The sequence below is a fragment of the Pristiophorus japonicus genome, chromosome 22, assembly GCF_044704955.1.
Source record: "Pristiophorus japonicus isolate sPriJap1 chromosome 22, sPriJap1.hap1, whole genome shotgun sequence".
NCBI lineage: Eukaryota > Metazoa > Chordata > Chondrichthyes > Pristiophoridae > Pristiophorus > Pristiophorus japonicus.
In genome coordinates this window covers 43963048-43986885 of record NC_091998.1, presented here as the reverse complement: position 1 = coordinate 43986885, position 23838 = coordinate 43963048, and the positions used below count along the sequence as shown (strand labels likewise).

The following is a 23838-nucleotide window of genomic DNA, read 5'->3' as shown; positions in this document are numbered from 1 at the left end:
CTCACACATTGCTTTTCCTCCCATCTTTGTAAAGGCCTAGCTCTGTCAAGCCTATGTAGTGGCTGGTGCACAACGGCCACCAAACATTAAAAAAATCCATGCACAGGCATCTTCCATCCCTGGAGTTCAGGACTGGAACATCTGGTCCTTCATTGAAACACCTGCAAACTCGTCCCTTTTGGTGTGAAAGCAAGTCATCCTTGTGCCAGGGGCCGCCTATGATGATGACATGTTGCTCCAATCCCACATAACATGGTTGACTCACAATGCCTCGATGGCAACACGGGATGGGCAATAAATACTACCCTGCCAGTGCCATCTACACCATAAGAACAAATATTAAGATATATTGGAACATTTGTACGGGGCTCTTTGACAGTGGCCTGAATCTCATTCTGTGCTTATAGTATTAGCAATATATTGTTTTAGTCTTTGGCTTAATCTGAAACTAAAAAACAATGTATTTATAAAAAATTAGGGATTCCAACTAGCTGTGGTTGAGATTTCAGTAGCCGTTAAGATAGTGGAGTAGTGTTTCCGCTTTGGCCGCCTGAAATGTGCACTACTTAGGTTATAGTTTAAGTTTTCACAAAAATTTATTTGCATAAATCACATGTGAAATCTTCCATGAACCAACTCAAATCGGGCAGCATAATAGAACAAAATTGTTTATTTTTCTTTCCATTGAAGAGTATTCCTTGATGTATTTAAGAGTGGCAAACTGGTGCAGTTTAACTAATACAGCTGTAAAAGGGGTTATCAAAAAAATAAGCATTTCCAATAAGGGTGCCAGTCTCCACTTGTAAGCAATCTGATTTAAAATACTGCACCATTTAATAGTTTCATTGGTGTACACTAATCAGTTTAAGAGTAAATTAAATCTTTTTTGGTATGAAAAAACTTTTAAAACGTGAAATGCGCCTAAGAAAATGACTGTGGTGCACTATTTCTCCTTGTCCTCTCTGCAGACGCCGACCTCCGACATGGCCAGCAACACCATTTTCCTTCAACACCTCTCCATTGCACACCTCTGTGGGATTGCTCTTGCTTGTAATGGTGTCATTGTTTCTCACGCATTTGTGTGACTTGATGAAACATCATTCCAAACAAAAAAATCCTGTTGGGGAAATATAAAGCAGTGAGCAGCGGGAGTTAGCTCATCAGACTCTTTTAACGTTGGATGAGCAGCAACGTAATGGTATGTTTGAATAAACCCAAATTTTCTGACTTGGTGGCAGCAAGCTGAAGATTTATTTGATTCCTGATCAAATTTACCAGTGACAACCTCTCATCAAATACTGGCTTTGTTGTAAAATGGGTATGGTGAGGCACTTTAATGGCCAGAAGTGCAGCACTGATGTTAAACACACATTAAACACACTGTAGAACTTGCCCACGGCCAGTGCCAAACCTAACCAGACGTGTAGCACTGATGTTACACACCCAGAAACACGCTGAAGAACGTGCATAATACTCCCAGTGACAATATCAACCATAAGTATAGCACTAATGCAAAACACACTTAAGAACTTGCTCACTGCCAGTGCCAAACCTACCAGAAGTAAATGTAAATGTAAACTAATGTAAAACACCCAGAAACACTCTGAATGTAAATGTAAACTAATGTAAAACACCCAGAAACACTCTGAAGAACGTGCATAATACTCCTAATGACAATACCAACCATAAGTATAGCACTCATGCAAAACACCCATTAAACACACTGAAGAACTTCCTCAGTGCCAGCCCCAGTCTGTTCAGGAAGGAACAATCGCAGCCCAGCGCTTTGACCAATGAGGAGGCGGCGCGGAATGCGCGAGGCGGCGCGTGCGCAGTGCGGGTGACGCGCGGAATGCGCGGGGCGGCGCGTGCGCAGTGCGGGTGACGCGCGGACGCTGGGTGTTGTCCGTTTCTGCAGTTGCGGGAACGCGAGCCGGCGTGTGGGCCTCATAGGGCGGATCCCTTCAAACCTCGAGGTCTCGGTTGTGAATCGGGCCCGTGGTGGTCAGTGGCTCTATACTCGGGGGTGGGAGAGAGACTGATTGTTTGCTCTGCAGTTGCTGAAGATTAGTTATAAACCCCAATCATCATCATCATAGGCAGGCCCTCGGAATCAAGGAAGACTTGCTTCCACTCTAAAAGTTAGTGCTCAGGTGATTGAACAGTCCAATACAGGAACCACAGTCCCTTTCACAGGTGGGACAGACAGTGGTTGAGGGAAAGGGTGGGTGGGGAGTCTGGTTTGCCGCATGCTCCTTCCACTTGGTTTCTGCACGCTCTCGGCGATGAGACTCGAGGTGCTCAGCGCCCTCCCGGATGCACTTCCTCTGCTTTGGGCAGGCTTTGGCCAGGGATTCCCAGGTGTCGGTAGGGATGTTGCACTTTATCAAGGAGGCTTTGAGGGTGTCCTTGAAACGTTTGCTCTGCCCTGCCCCCCGGTGCTCGCCTGTCGAAGCTCCACATAGAGCGCTAACCTAACTAGAGGTTGCTGGAATTGTCCTGGAGTTGCCAGGAATTAAAGATTTATCTCCCGGATGCTGCTGCAAAAGCAGCCCAGGAGAAACATTGCACTATGGGCAATTGTTTTATTTTAATTTTCTTTGATAATTAGTCACAAAAATATTGGAGAGGGGAAAAAAACATTGTTTATCTGGGTGTGAGGTCAGGTGATGGAACCTTCATCAATATGCCCAACAAGAGTTGGCAATCCTAACAACTTGAATCTAGCGGGTGTCTTTAAAATGGAAAAATATTCCAAAAGGGCATCACAGAGCTGTGCTCAAAACATTGGCACTAAAATAAGTGGAAAAAATTCATTTATTTTAACGAGTGTTTTGGTTTGAGATTCATATTTCAGACATTTCTACAGGCCACTCAACCCGGGTGGCTGGCAGTCCAACTGATTGCCCAAGGCACTTGCCCAGCAATTCACATAGTGTGGTTGACTTCTGTGCTCGATTGCCAAATCTTTCAATTTGTTCATGAGAGAAATCCCTTGTTTTAAGAGTCTGAACTAGTTAGTAAGTATGGCATTTAAAAAAAAACTTAATTACAGCATAAGTAGTGTACAAGCACATAGGGTTAGACTTTCCTCTTCATTTTCGGCGGTTTTCTCGGCGGTACTGCTCGTTTTTGGCAGAGAACCACCCGGCGAAAGTTTCCACTTAATTTTTTTCAAAGAGTTCCGCCGGAATTTTCAAAATATTGCTGGGGAGTGGACCATCCACGTGCACCGGTGAAAAAAAATGCCACCTCCCGAGTTTTGACTCGGCGGTGACCCGTAGGTAAGATTGAAAAAAAAAACACCCACGAAAAGCAGCCAGAGCTGGGCGGTAGGTAAGTACTCCTGCAAAGAAAGGTAAGTTAAAGGTTTTTTTTAAAGAATTCTTTTAAAATTCTTTTACGCCAATTAAGTTAAAAAGGGTCTTGAGAATGTTTTCTGATTCTTTTATTTTTTGTTTCATTGGAAATTTTTTTTTGTGTGTTTGTTCCCCCCTCCCTCGGCCCAGCTGCAGCCTCGGTCTAAATTTGAGTAATTACCGCCCATTCTGGTTAAGAACCGCCCAATTTGCCCAGGATTGTATTTAACCGCCGAGAATCTATGTAAGATCCATTTTCTTGCCGGGCGGTATTTTTTCCCTTTTTTATGCAATTTTTTGCCAGCGTTATTTGAAGAATCTTAGCGGTCTTTTTGGGCCGACAATCTGGTGGTGGCGGTTTTTCGGGAAAGTCCAGCCCATAAAGCTTAATCCATCTGTTAATATCAATTTAGAAGCTTCTACAATCTTGTGTTGTAGTGGAAGATTGCTCAGGTATGTTCTATTCGCAAGAAATTAGTTAAATCTAACCTGGCCAATTACTGCCTATCGGCTTCCCAATCATGAGTAAAGTAATGGATGCAGTCATTAATAGTGTCATCAAGCAACACGATTCGGCAGTAACCTGCTTGTTGATGCCCAGTTCAGGTCGCCTTCAGACTGTATCGCAGCCTTGATCCAGATTCAAGAACTGAATGTCAGAGGAGGGATGAGAGTAGCTGCCAATGACATCAAGGTGGCATTCAACTGCGAATGACACCAAGGAGCCCTAGCAACACTGAAGTCACTGGGGTCCCTCCAGTGGCTGGAGCCATCCTGATGCAAAAGAAAATTGTTGGAAGCCAGTCATCACAGGTTTAGGATATCACTGCAGGATTTCCTCAGGGAAGCGCTCTTGGCCCAGTCATCTTCAGCCTCTTCATTAATGACCTTTCCTCTTATCTTAAGTCAGGAGTGGGGCTGTTTGCTGACGATGACCCCGTTTAGCTCCATTCACAGATCCTCTGATTATGAAAGTAGCCCATGCCAGCCAACAGGAGGATCTGGATAGCATGCAGGCTTGGGCTGACAATTGGCAGGTAACATATATGCCACACAGGTGCTGGGCAATGACCATCTTGAATAAGAGAAAGCCCAGTCATCTCCCCATGACCTTCAAATGACTCCACAATAAGAGTCCTTCAATATCTTGGGAATCATCATTGACCAGAAGTTGAATTGGGATAGCTGTATCAATGCTGTGGTCACAAGAGCAGGGCTGCGGCCGGGTACTCTGCAATATACTGAGTGGCTTATTTCAGGAGTCTGATGGACTACTAGCCTGGTTGAGTGCAACAACACACGAAGCTCGACACCATCTACAACTGAGCAGTTTGCATAATTGCTTCTGCTACTAGACTCTATCCACCACTGATGTACTTTGTGGCATGTACAACCTATGGGATGCACTGCTGCAATTTACCAAGTTTACTTCAACAGAATGTCCTCGCATTGCAATATCCATGACTGAGAAGAACAAGAGCAGCAATGTTATGAGAACACCATCACTACCAAATCACACAGCATCTTGACTTGGATATATACCCTTTTCCTTCATCATTGCTGAGTCAATATTCTAGAATTCCCTACCTAACACCATTGTGGGATCACCATCACCACAAAGACTAGCGATTTAAGGAGAAGGTTCATCACCATCTTAGGGCAACTAGGAATGGGCAATAAATGCAGCTGTGCCAGCATCAACCAAATTCTGAGACTCATTTTTTAAAAATGGCATAAATTATTCAGCCATTCACAATGCAAGAATTAATTGAACATTGTCCTCCTTCTGTCGGCAGATGACTTGCCTTCATTCAATTTTCTGAATCTAACTCTTAGACAGTTAACCTCTCGAACAGTGGTAAGGTATAAGAGGTTGGTAAATCCTTTGAGCAGGAATCAAGGTAGCTATTGATGGGAGCAGATTCCAATTTGGAAGGTCTTCCAACAACAGACACGCCACTTGAGACTGGCACTAACCGCTATGCCCCATTATCAATGTGCTACAAAAGATGTGCAATCTGGTACTGCCTAGCAGTGCAATGACGGGAATCTCCAGGACTGGAAAAGCCACTTCAGTTCATCTGGCCAACTCTAGTGTCTAGAACATAGACTATTTCATAGCCTCCTGGTCGCCTTGTTAATATGCAAGTTAATGATCATAGTTGTGGAGGAGGGTGATTGCCTTCTCAAGCTGTTGTGAAACCTGGAACCTGCTCGACATAATGGAATGCTGCCAGTTCGAGCCTCTTCAAATCCCTGGAATTACTGTTGTGCTCCTGAGGATTCAGTTCTTTTATAGCTGAGATGCCTTCCTCCCCGCCCCAGTAGACATTTTGAAGAATCCTGGAAGATAGGAAGTCTTCAAAGTTGCTATGCAAATCTGTAAATGGCACAGAGTTTGCTTTGAAATCACTTTCACTGAGGCACATGTTCTTCCAGTAGTAGCCAGAGTTCCTGTAACATTGTAATTGTTGCACAGATACATGTGTTTGTTTATTGCCATTTCTCTCCCTTCTCCCAAAAGCATTGATTCTTTGCTTTGGGTGTGTTCGCACACATACTGCTTGCTCTTCAGCATCTTTCCATCATTTCTGTCAGTTTTTATAGTGAATGTGGTCAATTTAATTCAAGGAGACATCACAGCCAAGCTTAATCCTATTTCCACACGTGTCTTGGATAGTTATGAGGAGAAACAATCCTACTTGACATTTCTCTTTGCTGAGCCAATTATTGCCAAGTCCTGTGCTTTCTATTTTTACCCTCCCGGTTGCAGTTGTTAGTTTCTGTTTACTTTTGCGTGGTACTCTTATCCTGTACATGGACCATGTTTCTGAGCCATACAGGAGGGCAGGTATTACAGCCCTGTAGGCCATGAGCTTGGTGGCAGTTTTGAGGGCTTGGTCTTCAAACACTCTTCCTCAGGCAGCCGAAGGCGGCATTGGCGCACTGGAAGCGATGTTGGATCTCGGCGTCAATGCCTGCTCTTGTTGATAGAAGACTCCCGAGATATGGGAAGTGGTCCTCATTGTCCAGGGCCGCGCCGTGGATGACTGGGGGACAGTGCTGTGCGGTAAGGACAGGCTGGTGGAGGACCTTTGTTTTGCTGATGTTTAGCGTAAGGCCCAAGCTTTCGTACGCCTCAGTAAATACGTCGACTATATCCTGGAGTTCAGCCTCTATGTGCGCAGACGCAGGTGTCGTCCGCGTACTGTAGCTCTACGACAGAGGTTGGGGTGGTCTTGGACCTGGCACCTTCCTGTATGGCTCAGAAACATGGACCCTATACAGTCGCTGGAGTAATACCACCAACGATGTCTCCGCAAGATCCTACAAATCCCCTGGGAGGACAGACTCAACAAAATTAGCGTCCTCGACCAGGCCAACATCCCCAGCATCGAAGCATTGACCACACTTGATCAGCTCCGCTGGGCTGGCCACATAGTTTGCATGCCAGACACGAGACTCCCAAAGCAAGCGCTCTACTCTGAACTCCTTCACGGTAAACGAGCCAAAGGTGGGCAGCGGAAACGTTACAAGGACACCCTCAAAGCTTCCCTGATAATGTGCAACATCCTCACTGACACCTGGGAGACCCTGGCCAAAGACCGCCCTAAGTGGAGGATGCGCATCCGGGAGGTCACTGAGCACCTCGAATCTCGTCGCCGAGGCGTGCAGAAATCAAGCACAGACAGCGGAAAGAGCGTGCGGCAAACCAGTCCCACCCACCCCTTCCCTCAACGACTATCTGCCCCACCTGTGACAGAGACGTGGTTCTCGTATTGGACTGTACAGCCACCTAAGAACTCATGTTAAGAGTGGAAGCAAGTCTTCCTCGACTCCGAGGGACTGCCTATGATGATGAGTTTTATCCTGTGTTCACATGCAGGGACCATACAATAATGTGGGAGAAGACTATCTGAATCAACACCCTGACTTCTAGCAGGCTAAGGAAAAATGCCAGTCTTCCTGGGCCACCTGTTTTGCAAATTTTCAGCCAAGGGAAACAAAGACTGATATGCAAATCAACTTATTTATATGCAAGGAGTATCTATTACTGTAGTAATTGCCATACTTAATTAACTTTTCTATCAATTTCCTCCCAGATTGGACAGATACCATGGCTTTACAGCACGATAGGGGTGTTCAGGTCTCTGCTCCGGAAGAATCAACTGAATTCATCAATAAAGTAAGCCATTCTTTTTCTTTTCTTGTGCTACATCAGTTAAAATAAGGAATTGCCTTTATCCTGCACCTTAGCGTCTCTCATAAATGCCTCAAAATGCTTCACGCAATGAATTGCTGTAAAGTGCAGTGGCTGCTTTTATTTAATCATGACAGCTAGGTTCCTCTGTTGCCATTTAGAGCTCCTTTAGACACATCCTTTGTTTCTTTACTTTGTCCCATTACCACCCCCTTTTGCCTTGCACCATCAACCCTTTTGTCATCTAATCACTCCTGCCTTCCAACCTAGCGCAAACCTCTTGCTCTTTCCTCCCCTCCCCTGCCTTCGTACTTGTTTAAAACTGGTATATCTCTAACCTTTTCCAGTTCTGACGAAAGGTAATCGACCTGAAACGTTAACACTGTTTCCCTATCCATAGATGCTGCATTATCTCCAGCACTTTCTCTATTTATTGTTGAAAATACTAATTACAGCAAATAAATCTTGGTCTCAGCAATTTGAGAGAAGATATTCATCACCATTCTATAACATTCTTCTATTACCTGCTCGGCAGTAGATGCCAGTGCAGGGTTCTTTTATAAGCTAATAATTAGGAATGTATCTTTATATTTTAAAAAGGCACTTTTTGCCATCATAGGTATTTCATATTCTAATATTGCTATGCTGTCAATGCGCGCTGACTGTTGTTCCTTAAGGAATAACTCTTTTTGTTTGCTTCTTAGGTGGAGCGCAGAGGCCTGTTATCAAGGCTGGTTTTAAGCTTACCATCTGAAGGGGTTAGTCTCCTCTTGGGGAATACCCGACCGTTCGTGGGTCGCTGTTGTTACATATGTGCACCCCAAAGCTGGGTAAGAGGCATGCACGCACTTGGAGAGAAATGGAGCCCTGGCTGGGCACAGCTTTTGGAGCTGATCAACATTCTGAAGACGGTGCAGCACTGAGATAGTTGGGGGGGAGGGTGGAGGGAGATGGGACTCATTTTGACTTAGTGCATCAAAGATAATGAAGTGACCCTCAAAGAAAAAAAACAAGTATTTTTGGTGTTAATTGTAAAGTTATTTTCTAAAATATTATAAAGTATACAATGTTTGGTGCGGTATTCAACATTCTGCATTTTTAAATGGAGCTAGTCACCCTGGGATAGCATTGTTGCACATTGGATTTCACCTCCACACGATCTTTTTACAGTTTATATTTTGTTCCTTCCAGCTTCATGAACCAACATTTCTCCTGTGGTTGTCACACATACATCATCCTCACAGGCACTTGCAGCTTCTTTACCTTTCTATCATGGATACAGCTTCCTACAGTAAAATTGTCTGTGTTTCAGGGCTTGCTTTTCCATAATTACTTAACCTTGCTGGGATTTCGAAATGCTATCCTTGTTACTGAGACGCAGACGAGGTACGTTGAAAGATGAGGTTGCAAACAAATTGCTGTTTTTGACTCTGGTTTAAAAGGATACAGAATGAAGAGTTTTTACTCTCTTGGGTCTTTCTCATAACCACCCCCAGAGCTACCAACAATTTCCACGGGAGTGACAGTGCACTGGCTGAATAAATGCTTCCCAATGTTTATTTGAGTACCAAGGTTCGGTTGAGAAAGCTGCAGCTGCCTATATGCTGGGGTGCACTAGTAGTTCCCACCTGTATACACACTGCTGCCAGATGTATGAGACCGTTGGGAACATGGCTCCTGGCTAGCTTCAGAAAATGTGCTGGTCTCAGCAGCTTGCACAAATCTGAAAATCCCACAGCGCTGTTTCTAGATTAGAGCATAGATTCTAGGAATATGACACATGTTGATATTGTTGTCCTAGTGCGTTACATTAATCCTGTGTGGTGCATAGTGTTCTCTCGGTTGTGGGGTGACCATAACAAACTATAACGGTGCTTCTTTTGAGAGTCTGTACGTGTGCTATTGTACAGTAACTAGGTGGTGATGCAGATTCTGGCAGTTAAAGCTTGGGTTCTGGCACATGAGAAGGGCATGTGCGCTAATATTCACCACACGGACTGTGGCTCACTACCACCTTCTTGAGGGCAATTAGGGATGGGCAATAAATGCTGGCCTTGCCAGTGACGCCCACATCCCAGGAACAAATCAAAAAAAATTGTTAACCAGCAGCAGATGTGTAACTTAGAGCTTATTGCTGCCAACATGCTACAGGATGCTTATATCAGCAAACAAGGAATTATATTGACCGTAATATTATTCTCTGTAAAATGCAGAACCTTACACAATGATTCATTTTTTGCTATATTGTGATGATTAAGTGAACAAAATGAATTGGGATGAAGTTGAGCTCCAGATGTTTGTAATCTAATACCATCCATGTCAATAATGAGTGCTTTTTGTGTTGTTACGTGATTTTTTTTTGCCCGTGTTTAACATCAAGCTCCACAGCCTATATGTAAGTTGCTCATCTTCACCCTCCCTCTATTCCACAAGGTTTTGAGCAGTAAGCATATTTAACACTGAGCTGCGTGTGGATGATTACTGTGAAATCATCCTTTCCCGCCCTGCTCTTACAGGTACCGAGGCTGGCTGGCTCGACGCCTCTGCTATTTGCTGTTTGTTGATGAGCGAATAGTTTACCCAGATGTCCCCTTTCTGGAGCACAAAGTAATGAACAGCGCCAGGTGAGAGATCTAACAGTACAGATGCTAATTCCACAGGAATATTCTCCCACCGTCTGTCTTTCCCTTCTTTCCTTTCATCCTTTGAATGAGGTTATTATTGGTAAAATAACTGATTCTGTTTGTACAGAGTGCAGGATGCAATTAAGGAGAGCTTATCTAACACACCTATATCTGACCAGAAAATACCTCATAACTTGAGGAATGTGCTGGGAATCTTGCACCAGATCCAAGCTACAATCTCACCCCTCTTCCTCAGGTATGGGATGATTTTGCGACTGTGTATTTTAGAGAGAGGTAAAGAGCTAGTCCACTCTGCCCAAAGTGTACCAGTTTGTCATTGGGGTTGATGAAACAGTGTGCCAACAATGGTGCACTGCTGCTGCAAAACTCGCGCTGGAAGAAATGTTCCTGTCCATACTTGCAGTTTCACCTCAGTCCACCTCCAAAGAAAAGGAAGGCTGGTGGTTAACTAGCCAGCCTCGCTTAGTAACGGCACCTGGATGGGTTGACCTGTCGCTACGGTTAGGATTTGTCCCTTATGGCTGTAAGCCAATGCCCTAATGTGTCGTAGTGTCCCAACTGGGGACTACTAGGAAGTATGGAAGCTTCTCTGTGCGGACTTTAGCAAGTTAAACTCCAGCGGTCTCCTGAGTGCACTGGGGGGTTCTCAAGCCTTGGCTGTGCCTATCTGTGCAATGGCTCTTGAAATTGAACAAGTGGGCTGTGTCCTTCTGGAGTGAGTGTATGAGCACTCTGTTGGGCAAACAAATTGTCTATGGGTTTCTCAGTTTCCTGGTTTGGTTATGGCGCTGCTTTTGTGTCGGACACCTGGGTTACGAATCTGCTTTTGGTTCACTACGTAATTAAATTTCCATAAAGAACCAGAAATAAAATAAAAGTACCATTACACTATTGTATAAGTGGTACAAATAGCCAGATGGAAATCTGGTTGAAGTCAGAGCTATGTGATATGGTGTCTGTTTTACCCCTCTTAGGTTGACTAGTTGGGTCCTGCTGAAAGTAATTAACTGGGTTTTTGTGAATCTGCAAGTACACCGAGGGCAACTTGAGATGCTGCGGAAGGCGAGGGCAGAGGTGAGGCACTGATCTTTTACCTGTTTGGAGAACTGTAGAAGAACTGGTTTACAATCTAAAATGTTGCCGTTTCTGAATGCATTGAAAGCTGTGTACTGTACTCCTTCACGGCAAATGAGCCCGAAGTGGGCAGAGGAAATGTTTCAAGGACACCCTCAAAGCCTCCCTGATAAAGTGTAACATTCCCACCGACACCTGGGAATCCCTGGCCAAAGACCGCCGTAAGTGGAGGAAGTGCATCTGGGAGGGTGCTGAGCACCTCGAGTCTCATCGCCGAGAGCATGCAGAAACCAAGTGTAGACAGCAGAAAGAGCGTGCGGCAAACCAGTCCCACCCACCCTTTCCCTCACCGACTGTCTGTCCCACCTGTGACAGGGACTGTGGTTCTCGTGTTGGACTGTTCAGTCACTTAAGGACTTATTTTTAGAGTGGAAGCAAGTCTTCCTCGATTCCGAGGGACTGCCTATGATGACTGTACTACTGGGCTGCATTCGTACAGATCAAAGGAGCACCATTGCCCCTTGGTGGCAGAGTCTCAGTACTGCAGCAGATCTCAACACTAGCCTTCACTTAGTTTTATTGTCGAGCAGACGTGTGTAAGTAAATGATCAATGGTTACATGACCCTACAGTCAACTCTTGCAGGTGCACACATCACTGCACTGTTATATGATTGCAGCCAGTTAACTGGAACACCCTGGAGGAAATAACATGGTTGGATTTATTAGTTTGGTCCCTTTAAGCAGAATTGATTGCAACATATTGGGAATCAGTTGCTGATTCTAGAATGTAGGTAGCAATGTTGCAATTAACCATGTTCCTATTTAAATAGGATCAGTTGCACTGACTTTGCATTGTATCCTATCACAGTGTTGGGTGACAGTGCAGTGAATATTTATGTACACAACCATATCTGCATTAAACGTGGGGAAATATTTTTTGTATTTTTGACAGTACGATGGTCCGTTCATCTTTCTCCCTGTTCGTAAGTCTCGCCTGGACTACCTGCTGGTTACCTTTGTCCTTTTCTGCCACAGTATCAGAGTCCCGTACATTACTTGTGGGGAAGACGTCCAGCTCCCGTTGCTCAGGTAACTTCACTAAGTCCTTGAGCCGCTCTGAGTAAATGAGATGTGTGAAACAGGAAAGTAATTCACTCTTTTCTCAGAATAAAGAGTCTGTCCTCGGTCTTGTTGCGGCTGGTACTCAGGTGTTGGTGTCAATTGTGCAGCTCCTTGTAATCCTCATTAAGAGCATTCAACAGTGATTGTGAGCAGAAGATTTTTGTGTGGGTGTGTATGTGACCGTTGTAGTACTGTAAGTGACAGAATATCTGTTGCTTGGGCTTCATAAATATCTCTATTTATGAAGCCCAGGATTCCATCAGCCTTTTTAATTGCTTTCTCAACCTACCCTGCCACCTTCAACAATTTATGCACACATATCCCCAGGTCTCTCTGTTCGTGCACCCCCTTTAGGATTGTACCATTTAGTTTATATGTCCTTTCCTCATTCTTTCTACCAAAATGCATCACTTCACACTTTTCTGCATTAAATTTCATCTGCCACGTGTCGGCTCATTTCACCAGCCTGTCTGTCTTCCTGAAGTCGATCGCTCTCCTCCTCACTTCACTATACTTCCAAGTTTTGTGTCATCGGAAAATTTTGAAATTGTGCCCTGTACACCCACGTCCAAGTCGTTGATAGACATCAAGCATATGCCATGATTTGAAAGCTGCAGATAACCTCTGCTCTTGTGTGTCAAGGGTACTGCTACCTTTCCAGCTCCTAACTCAGCTGGTTCGGTGGGTGCTGCTTGGTTCAGGGATGTCAGAGGTTTGGTAATGTCAAAATAATTAACTGGCCAGCAAAACTGATGCCAGAGTGGTTTACTTCCCAACCTCAGCCTTCTTATCATAGCGCTCCAGCCATAGTTCAAGTTAGGAATTACAATACATTTACATTGCAATAAAGATTTTTTTTAAAAAGGTACAGAAACTAGCTCGCTGCTTCTCTTAACTAGTTGTTGTCTCCTACACAATCCCAGACTCCCTCTCTGTATAAAAGGTGAGTTTGCTGCCTGACAGCAATGCAGGAACATATTTGAAACACAGCTGGTGAACTTGAATGCCAGGACCCAAGGATCAGAGGTCACAGAGTTGTAATGGGATGGTCGGAAGGTCACCTCTGGAATTGCGCGCAGGTTTATGCTTAGCAACTGCTCTGGTAGAAAGTCTTCAAAATGTCTTTGATGCCACAGTGTGAAGGTGACCTTTTGTGTGACACTCTCTGCTGGTTTCTTTCAACTGATCAGGGCTCTGCTTCGGAAATTGGGAGGAGTCTTCACTCCACAGATAGTACATGGAACCAGGACCAGCCCCGGGGAGCACTTGTACAAGGCTGTCTTAAATTCGGTTAGTTTGAAAAGTGGTTTTTGTATTGATGCACTCATTAAAAATCTGAATTTGCAGCATCTGATCTCAGAGACAACTTGAGCTCAAACAATACAAGTTTGTCTGATGGATGTGAGTCACATTGTCTTTGTCACTTCCAACAGGCACAAAACTAGTTCCTGTGAAATACAAGTGATTGGAACAGAATCCTCCTGGGGGGAATTGACCAGACCTCTGCTAATATGTAATATAACTCCTTCTCACCAATCCCTATTGAACATACTCAACATTAAACCACAAGTAGAAATTGTTTGCAAAGGCCTTGCTGTGGAGAGAATATTTAACAAATACTGCGGTATCCAAGAATGTTAAAATATTTGCCAGCAATTTATATAAAATTTAGACTTGGCTCATCTGATGGTTTTCAGTAAGAGTCGGGCTTGAAGCAGAACAGAAAATGGGGAGCGGGGCTAACGTTTGTTTTAAGAAAAAAGTAATTTGGACTGAAATAGATGACACCTCATAAATCTGGTTAAAATAAATTCCTCAGCTGGCCTGAGTTTAATGTGCAAACATATTTTTAAGCACCCAGCCTCACATGGCTAACAATGTAAGCACACCCTGTTGCTGTGAACACTGTGCTATTGAAGTCTCGAAGTTAGACAAGTATTGACTTCCTTCCTCTGAAGTTGAACACATGTGGCACAGTTGAGTGCATTGACCCATTCCTGAAATTTTTCAAAACCAGACAGCACCACGTCTCGTAACTGAGGAACACTGAATGAAATCCACCCTTGGAATACCAGCAGAAATAGCTGGGAAGCCACAGCAGGCCTGTCAACATCTGACGAGAAAGGAGATGGGTCTCGACGTCAACTTATCACCCATTAATCGCTAGTGGTTGATGCATGTTTTGATCATTTTGAATTTTTCTTCAACTGATCTAAAAGAAAATAGAAGTGCCAAAAAAACTGAGCCTAAAAATAGGATGTTCCTGAGTTAGGGATTGGTATAGTGAATGGTCAACAGGGGGTAGAACCAGGTGCTGCATCGATAAGTTCTGGGATTGGGTTGCTATCTCTCTGTCTGTCTCCTGTTACTGCTCCTAATGGATCTTTCACTGTAGCATCGTTAAAAGGCTATAGCTCTTTGGCCTGTCATTGCAGATCTTTGGAATTTGGGGAAATTAGCCTTACAAGTCGAGGATAAAGCCTTCAGTGGCTGGAGTCATACATGACTCAAGATGGTGATTGGAGGTCAATGATCGCAGCCCCAAGCCACTGCTGTAGGAGTTCCTCAGGGCATTGTCCTTGGCCCAGCCATGTTAAGCTGCTTCATTAATGATCCCTCACTCCCCATCATAAGGTCTGGAGTGGGGATGTTTACTGACTATTTGTGTACAGCTCCATTCGCAATTCCTCCAATGATGAAACAGCCCATACTGGCTGTCACATTTTGGAATTTTAAAATCATTTTTTGTTTTCTTAAGAGTGGATTTGGGAATGAGTTATTTTTAAGGGGTGTGCTTTAAAACAAAATATTTTCTTTCCCTCTGTTTAAATCTCAACCTGCCATGTATGTGGAAAGGCAGCCTGCTGCCAGGGATCTGTCTGCATCTAGTCACTGCTACTGCTCCTTCAATATGATTAAATGTGTGTCCTCCACCTTGTGCTTGAGGCGATCGCACACTTTCCTGTGGAGAACTGTAAGCACACAACCCCATCACATACTGCTCTGGTACAGTATGATAGTTGCAGGATTCTGGACTAATAGGCTCCCCATTAACATATTTGGCTGCAGGTCTGAAGGAGTTGCTCTGTCTCACTGTCTATTTCTGATGTTGCAGTATATCGAGGAACTGCTGCACGAGCAGCAGAGTCTGGCAGTTTACCTGGAAGATGATGTTCCATGTTCCGGACGGCCCTGTCTCACAGGTTTAGTGTGGCTGGCCCGGGTGTTTGATGCTTTTCATAATCATGCTATACCAGATGCTGTACTGATACCCGTGGGTGTCTCTTATGATCGTATCGTTGAAGGAAACTGCTTGGAACAGATGGTAAGGGATTTTCTGTGTGTTCTGGTAGAAGATGTGCAAATTACTAAGCCCAGTGGCTGAGTTTCGTAGTACAAAACCTGCATGTGGTTTTTATTCCTAGCTTGTGAAAGGATCTTGGTTTCATCTGAATGTGAGTTGTTAGTACTTTCTCCTTTGTTGAAACACCATAATTTTAGACGGTATGGGCTTCTCCTATTGCCTAAATCGTAAAGAAAGAAAGACTTTGTACTTAGGATTGCACTATCTTGTCCTCAGGAGATCCCCCAAAGTATTTCACAATCAACGGGTCGCTTTTCAAGTACAGTTGCTTTTATCGGCAAGCTTGGCAGCTACTTTGCACACAGCAAGGTCCCACAAAAAGCAGCAGTGTTGGTCAAGAGAGGAATATTGATCAGGAAAACGGGCAAACTTCCTGCCCTTCAAATCCAAAGTGATTTGGATCTTTTATATCCACCTGACCAGGCAGACAGAGCCTTGGTTTAATACCTCTTATGCAGGATGGCTCCTCTGAATTTGCAGTTCTTTAATGCTGCACTGAAGTGTTCCCCTACATTATGTGCTCAACTCCTTCTGTCTCCAGACAAGAGTTGCCAACTAAGTCAATCTTGACACTGTGACACCGGTGCTTAGTGAGCTGATCTCAGCTGGGGCAGCAGCAGGGGCACTGGAATTGGCCTTAGCTGCTGCTGGGCTAAAGAGGAGGAAAATTGGGGTAGGGTTTCCACTTCTGATCAGTATCCATTGACATCTGGAAAATGGACATGGGTTGAGGACCTTGTATGGTCTCCACTCATATAACCCCTGACAAATATTTTGTTGACATTTGCTGACATGAAAAATGGCCACTTGGGTGTGAGGTACCTAAAGGTGGCTGGTGCTTTGTGTAACTTTTCCCCAGCAAAAAGTCGGCGGCCCTGAATTTCTTTGCTAACTGCATCACTTACACCGTCCCTATGCTTAAAAAAAAATTGAGGAAACTTGCAGTTAGCGCATTACACCACTTATGCACCAGACGTGAGATTGCTCAATCTTTTTGGCAGTTGACGATTCACCTGACCAACCCTGTGGGGCTGCTTTGCATAGGAGCACTTAGCGATGTTATGCCAGGGAATTTCCTTTTATGCCAGAATAGCACATTTGGAAAGTTAGGTGCAGCTGCTTCTCCCGCCCCAGTCAGCTGATTCAGGCAGAATCATAGACACACCTGGCCTGTAACTAAAGGTGTGAGATGTCCTGAGCTGATCAATTGAAAAAGGGTCAAAAGAATCCTTAGCGCCTTCCTTTGCTGACCCTAAGTGAAGATAGATGTCTTCACCGAGACTATGCTGCTCCGGCACTGAAGTTTCCTGAGGCCTCAGCTGCCCGACAGCTTTTAGAACGCAGATATGCCAGAACTTGCATCACTTCATAAGCAAATTAGCTACCCAGGCAAATTGGGTGCAACTCTCTCTCACTTGGTGAATGGCGTAACTTTCTGCTGTGATGGATATCAAGGAAATTCAGGGTCAGCATCTTTACACGAGGGTAGGAGAAAACTGCAAGGTGAAAATCTCCTCAATGTAGGTTTGTGCCAATGAGGGCTTGTGCTGTCACACAACCAGAATCTCACCTCAGTCTGACACACAGACCTTCTGTGGTCCTGTATTCCTTACAGGAGTTTCCTAAGCAGAGGTTTCATATGCTGTAAATGTCTTGTATTGTGCAGGGTACTAGAAGGAATACGGTTTTTGCAGCAATTTGTTGGGTGCTCAGATTTCTACAAAAGAAGTACGGCTGCATCCGGGTGGATTTTGGTCAACCATTTTCATTGAAGGTATGGACTGGATTTGTTAATGTTGGAGCACATGTGTATATGCTGGTAACGAGATGTAATCATCCAGTAACCAAAGTGAGCATTGAATTCTGCTCTGCATTTGTTTAATAATCCATTTACGTGTGCATTAAAAAAATATAGTTTGGTGCTGAATTCAGTCTAAACCACATTCTAGCTCTGGGCATCCTATATAATAATCAGGAGAGAGCTGGGTTAGACTACACACTAGTCGATGTTTGGCTATCCAACATACTGTGCCACAGATGGGTAGAAGCAGGTTTTTATCTGTGTGATTCCTTGAATGATTTGAAATTTCTGCTATACCATTCATCTGTTTGAGCATGGGGAGGGGGCCTGGTCTGTGTCTGTAGTGTCTGGTTTATGTGCTTTTATTCTCTGCTCCAGGATTACGTAGAGAATGAAGGAATCCATTTGCGTACTTCTGCGATTCCACTGCAGAAGATCTTGTTGCCGTACGTGCTGGGATACAGGTGAGAAATAGTGTGTTCTGAGTTATTTAAGCACTGACTCCCAGTTCATCAAAGGGCGCCTGTTAAAATTGTAGGCTTCTCCAGCAGGATGGAATAAATGAAAGCTCAACTTTAATTTTATAACAATGTTTTCAATAGAAGTGAATGCTAGCTGCCTGTGTCTCAGTAAGTAAATGCTCTGCCAGGTGTGGTACTGAGCTACATCAACCGGAAGTTGCTAACTTCAATCCCTGGCCTGCTCTCAGCTTGCCATGGTGGTAGTAGATGCAGTTCATTGCAGAGAAATATGAAGCATTACATTTCAGGCAAAAGAACAGTTGAGAGGAACTTGATCAGAAAGGCTCAAAAATTGGGGGCTTTTTTTTCCACTGGAAGGAAGTAGGTTAAGAGGGGCCCTAGTGGAGCTTTTTCTTGTGTATGAAAACTTTTGACAGAATTAAAATAGTTTCTGTTGGTTGGCAGATCAGTAACATTCTCAGGATTATCATTACAAGAATGAAGAGGGAAGTTGGAAGAAATGTTTTTCAGAGAACATGGAATGCCTAACCCCAATGGCTATTGAGGCAGCGACTACATCATAATTTGAGAGGAAACTTGCTAAGTATTTGAAAAGAAAGAATATAAAATGATCCAGAGAGAGAGCAGGGAAATGAGAGTTAGATCAATAGCTGTAGACACAGGTACAATAAGCTAAATGGCTTCTTTGTTTGCTGTAAATTCTATGGGGTCAAGTTTCGGCCTGAGTTGCTCCTATTTTTTTGGAGCAATTACTTTAGAATGGAGAATCTTAGAAATTGCAATTCTCGGCATTTAGTTTGCTCCAGTTCTAGTGAGTTAGAACAGTTTCCTTTTAGAACAGATTTTTTTTTCAAAAGTGGGTGTGTCCAGCCACTTCTGCCTGTTTTGCAAGTTTAGGCAGTGAAAACTTACTCCAAACTAACTTAGAATGGTGTAAGTGTAGATTTTTGTACGCTCAGAAAAACTTTGCCTACACTTAGAAATCAGGCGTAGGGAACGAGAGAAGTGGGAGGTGGGGGTGGGGGGGAGTTTACAAACATCAAACACGTCACTTTTACAAATAAAGAGCCATCATCAATAATAAATGATAAATAAATCAAAAAATAAACCAATAAATCAAATCAAAAAAAATTTAAAAATAACAAAAAAATAATTAAAAAATCACTCAATAAATAAAAAATTATTTCTACTCACCTACTGCAGCACCGGGTAGAAGAGAGAGGGGGGGTGGAAGAGAGAGAGAGAGAGAGAGGGTGGGGGGGGAGAGAAGAGAGAGAGAGGGTGGGGGGGAGAGAGAGAGGGTGGGGGGGAGAGGGGAGAGAGAGAGGGTGGGGGGGAGAGAAGAGAGAGAGAGGAGGGGGGGAGAAGAGAGAGGAGGGGGGGGGAGAAGAGAGAGGAGGGGGGGGAGAAGAGAGAGGAGGGGGGGGGAGAAGAGAGAGGAGGGGGGGGAGAAGAGAGAGGAGGGGGGGGAGAAGAGAGAGGAGGGGGGGAGAAGAGAGAGGAGGGGGGGAGAAGAGAGAGGAGGGGGGGAGAAGAGAGAGGAGGGGGGGAGAAGAGAGAGGAGGGGGGGAGAAGAGAGAGGAGGGGGGGAGAAGAGAGAGGAGGGGGGGAGAAGAGAGAGGAGGGGGGGGAGAAGAGAGAGGAGGGGGGGGAGAAGAGAGAGGAGGGGGGGGAGAAGAGAGAGGAGGGGGGGAGAAGAGAGAGGAGGGGGGGAGAAGAGAGAGGAGGGGGGGGAGAAGAGAGAGGAGGGGGGGGAGAAGAGAGAGGAGGGGGGGGGAGAAGGGGGGGGAGAAGAGAGAGGAGGAGGGGGAGAAGAGAGAGGAGGAGGGGGAGAAGAGAGAGGAGGAGGGGGAGAAGAGAGAGGAGGAGGGGGAGAAGAGAGAGGAGGAGGGGAGAAGAGAGAGAGAGGAGGGGGAGAAGAGAGAGAGAGGAGGGGGAGAAGAGAGAGAGAGAGAGGAAGGGGAGAAGAGAGAGAGAGAGAGGAGGGGGAGAAGAGAGAGAGAGAGAGAGAGAGGAGGGGGAGAAGAGAGAGAGAGAGGAGGGGGAGAAGAGAGAGAGAGAGGAGGGGGAGAAGAGAGAGAGAGAGGAGGGGGAGAAGAGAGAGAGAGAGAGAGGAGGGGGAGAAGAGAGAGGGAGAGAGGCGGGGGAGAAGAGAGGGAGAGAGGAGGGGGAGAAGAGAGAGAGAGAGGAGGGGGAGAAGAGAGAGAGAGAGGAGGGGGAGAAGAGAGAGAGAGAGGAGGGGGAGAAGAGAGAGAGAGAGGAGGGGGAGAAGAGAGAGAGAGAGGAGGGGGAGAAGAGAGAGAGAGAGGAGGGGGAGAAGAGAGAGAGGAGAGAGAGGGGGGGGGGGAGAGGAGAGAGAGAGAGAGAGAGAGAGGAAGGGGGAGAGGAGAGAGAGAGATGGGGGGGAAGAGGAGAGAGAGAGAGATGGGGGGGGGGCAGAGGAGAGAGAGAGAGATGGGGGGGGGGGAGAGGAGAGAGGAGAGAGATGGGGGGGGGGGGAATAGGAGAGAGAGAGAGATGGGGGGGGGGGGGAGAGGAGAGAGAGGGGGGGGAGAGGAGAGAGGAGGGGGGGGAGAGGAGAGAGGGGGAGGGAGAGAGAGGGGGGGGGAGAGGAGAGAGAGGAGCGGGGGGGGGGGAGAAGAAAAAGAGAGAGGAGCGGGGGGTGGGGGAGAAGAGAGAGGGGGGAGAAGAGAGAGAAAGAGGAGCGGGGGGGAGAAGAAAGAGAAGAGGGGAGCGGGGGGAGAAGAGAGAGAGGGGGAGCGGGGGGGGAGGAGGAGAGAGGGGGCGGGGGGGGGAGGAGAGAGAGAGAGAGAGAGAGAAAGGGGAGGGAGGGAGGGGGGGAGAGAGAGTGAGAGAAAGGGGAGGGGAGAAGGGGGGAGAAGAGAGAGTGAGAAGGGGGGAAGAGAGAGTGAGAGAGAGAAAGGGGGGGGAGAAGAAAAGAAAGAAAGAGGGCGGGGGGGAGGAAGAGAAGAGAGAAAGGGCGGGGGGGGAAGAGAGAAAAGGGTGAGGGGGGAGAAGAAGAACGGGGGGGAGGGGGCAGAAGACGACAAAGCTGGGTCCCGCCGAGGACTTCGGGCGGGGCCCACATGCAGCCGATGCCGGGCAGCCGCCAATGCAGACATCTCTTCGGGCAGGGCCTGCCCCAGCGAGGTGGGGGGGGGGGGGCCCTGCCGGCTAAGCCGGGCTCCGCCGAGGACTTCGGGCAGGGCCCGCACGCAGCCGATGCCGGGCTGCTGACGCTGACGACTCTTCAGGTGGGGCCCGTCCCCAGCAAAAGGCCAGGTGGGTGGGCCCCGCCGCCGAAGCTGGCCCCCGCCAAGGACTTCGGGCGGGACCCGCACGCAGAAGACGCCGACGACTCTTCGGGTGGGGCCCGCCCCCAGCGCGATGCCGGGTGGGCGGGCCCCGCCGACGAGGTAAGATATGTCAGGGCACTCGGCCCGGGATAGGGGGCGACGTCCCTTCGGCCTGGGACAGGGTCGTCGCCTGGGAGACGGGTCGCGCTGGGAGGGCCGGGAGCTACTGCGCACGCGCGCAGCCTTCACTGCGCACACACACAGCTGCCGGCACTGTTTTTGGCGCAGGGCTGTAGCTCTGTCCCCAGCAGCTCCTGCTGTGTCGCGCCGAGCTAGAAACGACCTGCAGCTATCAGAGAATTGCGAGGTAAGTATTTGGCGCAATTTATATTCTACAAATTAGGCGGGCCTCTCTGATGTGCGCCGTTCTAGCGGGAGTCCAAAATGTGAGCCCTATGATTCAAGACCAGATTTTTATTAAAATGCATAAAAGATAGAGCAGTGAAAAGACGGGACATCATTCCACTTGAGAAAATGAGTGCATCCTGATTCAAAGCGATTCCCTTATACTTGCACCCTTAATCCGATTGGGCCAACTGCACCCGGCTGCTTCTCACCATACTCTTCTGGGAAACTCCAGCAGAAGTGATGCATGATGATATAGATGGGAGCCTTGAAGCTAAGTCTAGCATGGATCAAAAAGGAAATTCAGTTACCACTGTAGTCATGTTGTGGTTTGTCCTTTTGATACTTCATGAGTTTAAACTATAAGATAACTGCTTGTCGGACTGTTTTACTGAATAGGGATAGATTCCTTGCTCGTTGATTATGAAAGGCTGGAAAATCAAACCTTTAAACCTAGCTGTTTAGGACAACTTAAAAGGATGGAGTTATTTGTCTTTAAATTGTCCTCAGTATCTTGATAAAAGGCATTGTGTTTCAGCTCCGACTTTCTGTACTACGAGAAATCTCAGGACTGTCTTGTGAACAACGAAGGTTTGACTCAACTCAGCAGACATCACCGAGCACTGGTGGCTGATCTGGGGAGGCACATGCTTTACAGTAAGATCGAGTGACATTGGTGAACACCTAGACCTGCCATTGAGGACACTGTCTTTTCCATACGTGTCTTCATCAATATAGCTATTGCACTCAAAATTGTTTAATGTCTTCTTGCAGCTCCATTTGCAGTTTGTGCCAGGCTTGGTCAATTTTACTGTCTGACTTCACAGTGTCAACGTTACATGTCGTCCTGGCTGTGAGAAATACTGAAGGGATGTAACCAGTGCTCTTGGCTACAGGAAGTGCCACCTTGGCATCACTTCCTGTGGCAACCTTCCTCCTTGTCCACACAGCTGGTTGAGGTTTTGTGTCTTGTAAGAATGTGAGCTGGAGTCACTGGGGAAAACCAGACTGAAGACAATAGCACCCATTATGTAGATACTGAACTCCCAGAGTAAATCTTGGGGTTTAGGATATTGGAGTTAGTCCAAGTACCAGTGTAAAATGGATCCAGAAAGTGCTCTCTAATCCTGCACAAGGTTGCTGTCAGTTTAGGGAGCTGTTTGATCCAGTCTGATCAGTTACTACATTCTCTTGGACCTGCTGAGCACCACTGAAAGAAAGAAAGACTTGCATGTATATAACGCCTTTCACGACCAAGGGACGTCTCAAAATGCTTTACAGCCAATGAAATATTTTTGAGTGCAGTCACTTGCAATGTGGGAAACACAGCAGCCAGTTTGTGCACAGCAAGCTCTCTCAAACAAATGTGATAATGACCAGATAAACTGTTCTTATGTTGATTGAGGGATAAATATTGGCCAGGACACCGGGGATAATTCCCCTGCTCTTCTTTGAAATAGTGTCATGGGATCTTTTACGTCCACCGGAGAGAGCAGATAGGGCCTCGGTTTAATGTCTCACCCGAAAGACGGCACCTCCAACAGTGTAGCACTCCCTCATCACTGCACTGGAGTGTCAGCCCAGATTAAATGTGCTCAAGTCTCTGGAGTGGGACTGCAATGGTATTGGCTCTAGCTGTGGTTGTCTATCGCATATTATAGTGCTGATTATTTGCTGTTCGAATTCTGTAATCTCTTCGCATTCAACGTCACTCTACAACTCTTGAGCTGGTTTGGAACAGCCCATGATTCATCCTTTCTCCCCCCTCCCCCCCCCCCCCCCCCAAACACTCTTCTGGCTCTTTAAAGTTGTGGACTTATTTATTGAAGAGTACAGTTCTGTGAGGCAGCCAGTAATTTGTGTGTGAAACCTGTGCTGGTGATTCCTTACTCATTGGTCAAAATAATCCTTTTCAGGACAAAATACATTTTAGTTGTGTCTTTGTGCACTGAAACTGATAGGCTGTTGAAAAGAACCTTCCGTTCTTGAGGAAGAATCGTGTCCTCGAGAAGGAAATGCCAAAGATTTAACAGATGAAGCCAACGCAGCAGTCTGCAGCTTAAACATTTATTTGTAAATAAAGGCATT

At 46.0% G+C, this 23838-nt stretch overlaps 1 protein-coding gene across 3 annotated transcripts in view; it reads left to right on the top strand.

The window, feature by feature from the left end:
- The first annotated feature begins 1887 nt into the window (after positions 1-1887).
- gpat2 (glycerol-3-phosphate acyltransferase 2, mitochondrial) overlaps positions 1888-23838 on the top strand; it is a 36932-nt gene continuing 14981 nt past the window's right edge. The window contains exons 1-13 of one of the 3 annotated variants that reach the window (XM_070866036.1): positions 1888-2004; positions 7463-7545; positions 8265-8390; positions 8873-8946; positions 10077-10184; positions 10312-10440; positions 11180-11279; positions 12233-12369; positions 13593-13692; positions 15518-15727; positions 17433-17540; positions 17946-18031; positions 22289-22407. In XM_070866036.1, coding sequence (XP_070722137.1) covers positions 7477-7545; positions 8265-8390; positions 8873-8946; positions 10077-10184; positions 10312-10440; positions 11180-11279; positions 12233-12369; positions 13593-13692; positions 15518-15727; positions 17433-17540; positions 17946-18031; positions 22289-22407 — 1366 coding nt within the window. In that variant the 5' untranslated portion in view covers positions 1888-2004; positions 7463-7476. Of the gene's footprint in view, positions 2154-7462; positions 7546-8264; positions 8391-8872; positions 8947-10076; positions 10185-10311; positions 10441-11179; positions 11280-12232; positions 12370-13592; positions 13693-15517; positions 15728-17432; positions 17541-17945; positions 18032-22288; positions 22408-23838 lie in introns of all 3 variants that reach the window. The other 2 variants (XM_070866038.1, XM_070866037.1) reach the window with 2 other exon arrangements.